A 4,147-nucleotide genomic window follows, 5' to 3' on the forward strand; every position below is an offset into this window, starting at 1 on the left:
GGCGATTCTAATCTTGGCTGCCATCGTGGCGAATTTCTACACGTGGGGCCGAAATAGCTTGTGGTGTATGCGTGCGAGTAGATGTAATCGCCTTACCTCAGTTTTCTTTTCCTCGACTGCAAGCCTGTCTTGCGGCATCCGATCCTTGAAACTTGCCCGGACCCAAAGAACACCAGGAATAGCAGCTGCTTCTCCCAAACCTAGACCGTCGCTTAACATGTCTTGTCCTGACCACAACCCCGTTCGAAAAGGGCACGAATCCCCGATCGAGGCTCCCTCTGCCCTTTTTCCCCTTCCGGTCAACTCGCTCTTCCGGTCAGCCTCCCCAGACACTGACGTCATACCACATGTTATACATAGTAATCAAAACATATATAGGAATTACTAAAAACTTTGGAGTATATGCTATAGTATAATTGTAACAAGTTTATGGAATGTAATATATCTGTTAGGGTATGATGTATGGTGTAGGAAGTTCATGTTGTATGAACTGTTAAGTAGAGGCCAGGATACTGCATGTGTTGGTTACTGAAGATATACAATGCTGTAATGATTTTAGATTGTGTATAGAGATAAAAACATTGTATGGGTTCTTCACCACCACCACCACCACCACCGTTGTTTAACGTCTGTCTTCCATGCATGGGTAGGACGGTTGACTGGAGCCAGCCAGGTAAATAACTACCCTAGGCTACTGTATCTGTTTTGGCAGGATTTTATGGCTGGATACCCTTCTTAACACCAACTGCTCTCCAGAGTGGATTCAGTGCTTTTTATGTGGCACTAGCACAGGCGAGGTTAGTTTTGGCATGATTTTTACAGCTGGATGCCCCTCCAAACACCAAGCACTTTACAGTATGGACTGGATGCTTTTTATATGGCACCAGCACTGGCAGGGTCACCAAGTAACTTGCAAGACAACGGATTATGAGAGAGGCAGGAGCATTTGAAGAGGGGAACTTGTGTCAGAGGATGAAGGGTTAATGTGACAGAGGTACAGAGAGGCAGGGTTAGTGTATCTTGTTATAATGGAAGGGGTATTGGAGGAGGTGATCTGGTAACAGATGATGAAAGGTTAGAGTGTGACAGAGAAATAGAGAGGCAGAAATAGGCATCTTGCTATAGCGGGGTACATGGTTACCCAGTGAGAGAGAGAGTGAGAAAAAGAGAAGAACAATAAGGATAGAGAGAGAGAGAAAAAAAGAGAGGGAGAGGAAACGAGAGTACAACTCATTGTATAGTGTGTAGTAGACATTATATTTTGCATTTGGTGTGGGGCAGTCAGACATATATAGGTTTTTATATAGATGAGGGGACCAAGATTGCTGGCAGTTTGCTGTGCTTGAGAAGACACATCAATCTAAGTAAACATGTGGTCGTCCTTGCATACAAGCATGTCTCCTGCACCCCTCTTCAGCTGAGCATTCTTAATCTTGCAGGCTCATGGGTGCTGGTGCCACATAAAAACACTCATGCTAGTGCTGCATAAAAGCACCCAGTTGACTCTGTAAAGTGGTTGACATTAGGATAGGCATCCCGCCATAGAAACCATACCAAAACTGACATGGAACCTAGGCAGCTCTGCAGCTGACCAGCTTCTGTCAAACAATCCAACCCATGCCAGCATGGAAAATGGACGTTAAATGATGGTAATGATGATGAAAGTGAGTTTTATAGTCAGAAAATGTCTTCTGTTGTATTATGTGGTGTGCAGTGAGGGCATGGGGCCTAGCGGTTAGGGTGCTGTACTCATGTTCCTGAGATCTTAGCTCTGATTCCTGAACTGGGTGATGTGGCGTGGAAAGGAGAGCAAAACACTTCATTTCATATTGTTCTGTGATCAGTTTGACATCTGACATTTGGCACACTGTGCACCTGTACAAGCTATGTCAGTTTAATGGAGGGAATCCACAATGATAGCAAAGCATTGATGACATTTTGTATGGTATGCTTTGATGACATGGTGTGTGGAAATTGACATATTGTCTGGTGCAAAATAGAGCAATGAGATGCCAATATAGTTCAGTGTGTAAGATTCACTCCACATGAGTTGTGGTTCTGGGCTTGATCTCATTGGGTAGCCCCTTGGGTAAGTGCTTTTTTATTAAGCCTTTGGCTGACCATTGTTTCTAAGTGAAACTTGTTGATAGACACCATGCTGGAGTGCATTATGTATGTATAAAAATTATATTAGTCTTCTGAAATTCTCTCTGTGCACATATCTTTCTTGCTGTCATTGGTTTGCATCAATCTCACTTTGGTGCCCCAGCATCGCTGCAGTCCAGTGACTAACAAGCAAATTATTGCAATAAAAATCATGATATGGTGCACTGTACAAGTTAAGTACATATTGCATAATGTTCAGTGGAGCAAATAACAAATACTGTATGATGTGGTGTGTAGGAATTGCTACATTTGTATCTGATACACTGTATCAGCTAATGTACCCTTTTCTCACATTGTATATTTCCAGACTCTATATAAATGAGTCACTGAGACTTCTTACTAGCATGATAGCAAAATTTTATCCATGGACACATTTTTTTCTTCATATATTTCCTTGCAGATCTTTAAGCTGAACATCAACTCTGTTGATCTTAAGAATTTGTGAGATTACTCTACAACTATAGACATGACTTCTCTCTAATTAATATTTTAATATTCTATTTATTAAGCTCCAGATATGCTAGAAGGTAGAGTACCAGTTGCTTCAGAAGAACCAACCACTACAAAGGGCAAAGTAGAATCAGGTGCGTTATATGTCATGTTCTTTTAGAAAACTAAAAGTATTATATAATAAACTGTGGAGGAATGAAGGTGGGTGATGAGAACGAGAAACCAGACGCAAGTGATGTCATGTCAAGAAGCAGCGTGTTCAAATAACCTCTTTTCTTCACTGGTCAGTCAAATGAAACAGACATGTTTTGGGGAATTATTTTAATGTAATAGTTCTTTTCTGGCCAGGAGCTTGGGTAGAAAGCGTGTGACCTGACACTTGGATTTACTGTTTCTGATTACATCTCGTGTTAAGAGTAACCTTTATTTATGCCTCCTTACAACCACATAAATCTTGTAAAATTTCATTATATTTAAATCTCAGAATATTTTATAGAAAATTTTGGAAAATAAAGACAATGCAGATAAGAGTGGATCTGATCTTTAAATCTAACTGATGAAAGCAACAAACATGTTAAGGTTTTACTGGTAAAACTTGAAAGGATTAATATGTGTATGTGTATGTGTGTGGGTATATATATCAGTACATCACCTCAAAATCACTCTATATGCATTTGCTCATATATTGTTTGTATCACACGACAGAACGCACGCGTTACCTTTACACAGTAAGTTTGGAACTATTTTTCTAACGCGACTCTCTCCATCTCTATATCTATCTCTATATATATCTCCCCCTCTCATTCTTCCCCCTACTGTTCTTCGCCTCTCCTTGTCACTACTATCTCTCTATATATATATATCTCTCACTGCTCGTCCTTCGCCTCCCACTGTCACTACTACTATCTCTCTCCCTCTCTACCTCTCGTTAATCACTTTTATTCTACTTCCTCCCCTTCTTCTCCCTCTGCTACTCTTTCTCCCTACCCGGCGCTGGTCACGTGTGTCCGGTTGTTATTTCTTTTCGTTCTTGGAATCCCCAAGCTCGCACGGACTTCTTCGCCTCTCCAGTTCGTGCTTCACAGCGTTCAATACATACACACTTCACGTCTGGCTGTACAGCCTTTTTGCTTGTTTGTTTATTCACCGTTTCGTTTTCCTGTCTTGTTTTCTGTCCGCCACTATCCTCCACGAAAAAAAAAAAAAATTTAATTTGTGTTCGTGGGAAGAACCATTTTAACAATGCGTACTGCCCTAACTCTTCGAAACGCCGGTGTTTTAATGGTGGCAGCTGATGAAGGATATGTTCTCTATGTGGCCTGCTTGTTTGTTGAACCTTGTTTATCTTTTTGTCCATGTTCTTTTGCAACGTCATGTACCCAGATATGTATCTATATGTAAATGTAGATGAAGGTATGTACATACATGTATATGTATATATATGCATATACTCATATATTGTTTATATATATATATATGTGTGTATATATATATATATGGGAGAATATACAAATAATGACAACAGACGAGG

The 4,147-nt window shown here is 40.5% G+C and overlaps 1 protein-coding gene across 2 annotated transcripts in view; it reads left to right on the forward strand.

The window, feature by feature from the left end:
- Positions 1 to 4,147, forward strand: part of LOC106872595 (trichohyalin) — a 152,608-nt gene that overhangs the window by 120,680 nt on the left and 27,781 nt on the right. For both annotated transcript variants that reach the window (XM_052965781.1, XM_052965782.1), the window contains exon 30: positions 2,676 to 2,750. In XM_052965781.1, coding sequence (XP_052821741.1) covers positions 2,676 to 2,750 — 75 coding nt within the window. The remainder of the gene's footprint in view (positions 1 to 2,675; positions 2,751 to 4,147) is intronic.

Source organism: Octopus bimaculoides, chromosome 2, assembly GCF_001194135.2.
Source record: "Octopus bimaculoides isolate UCB-OBI-ISO-001 chromosome 2, ASM119413v2, whole genome shotgun sequence".
In the NCBI taxonomy this organism is placed as follows: domain Eukaryota; kingdom Metazoa; phylum Mollusca; class Cephalopoda; order Octopoda; family Octopodidae; genus Octopus; species Octopus bimaculoides.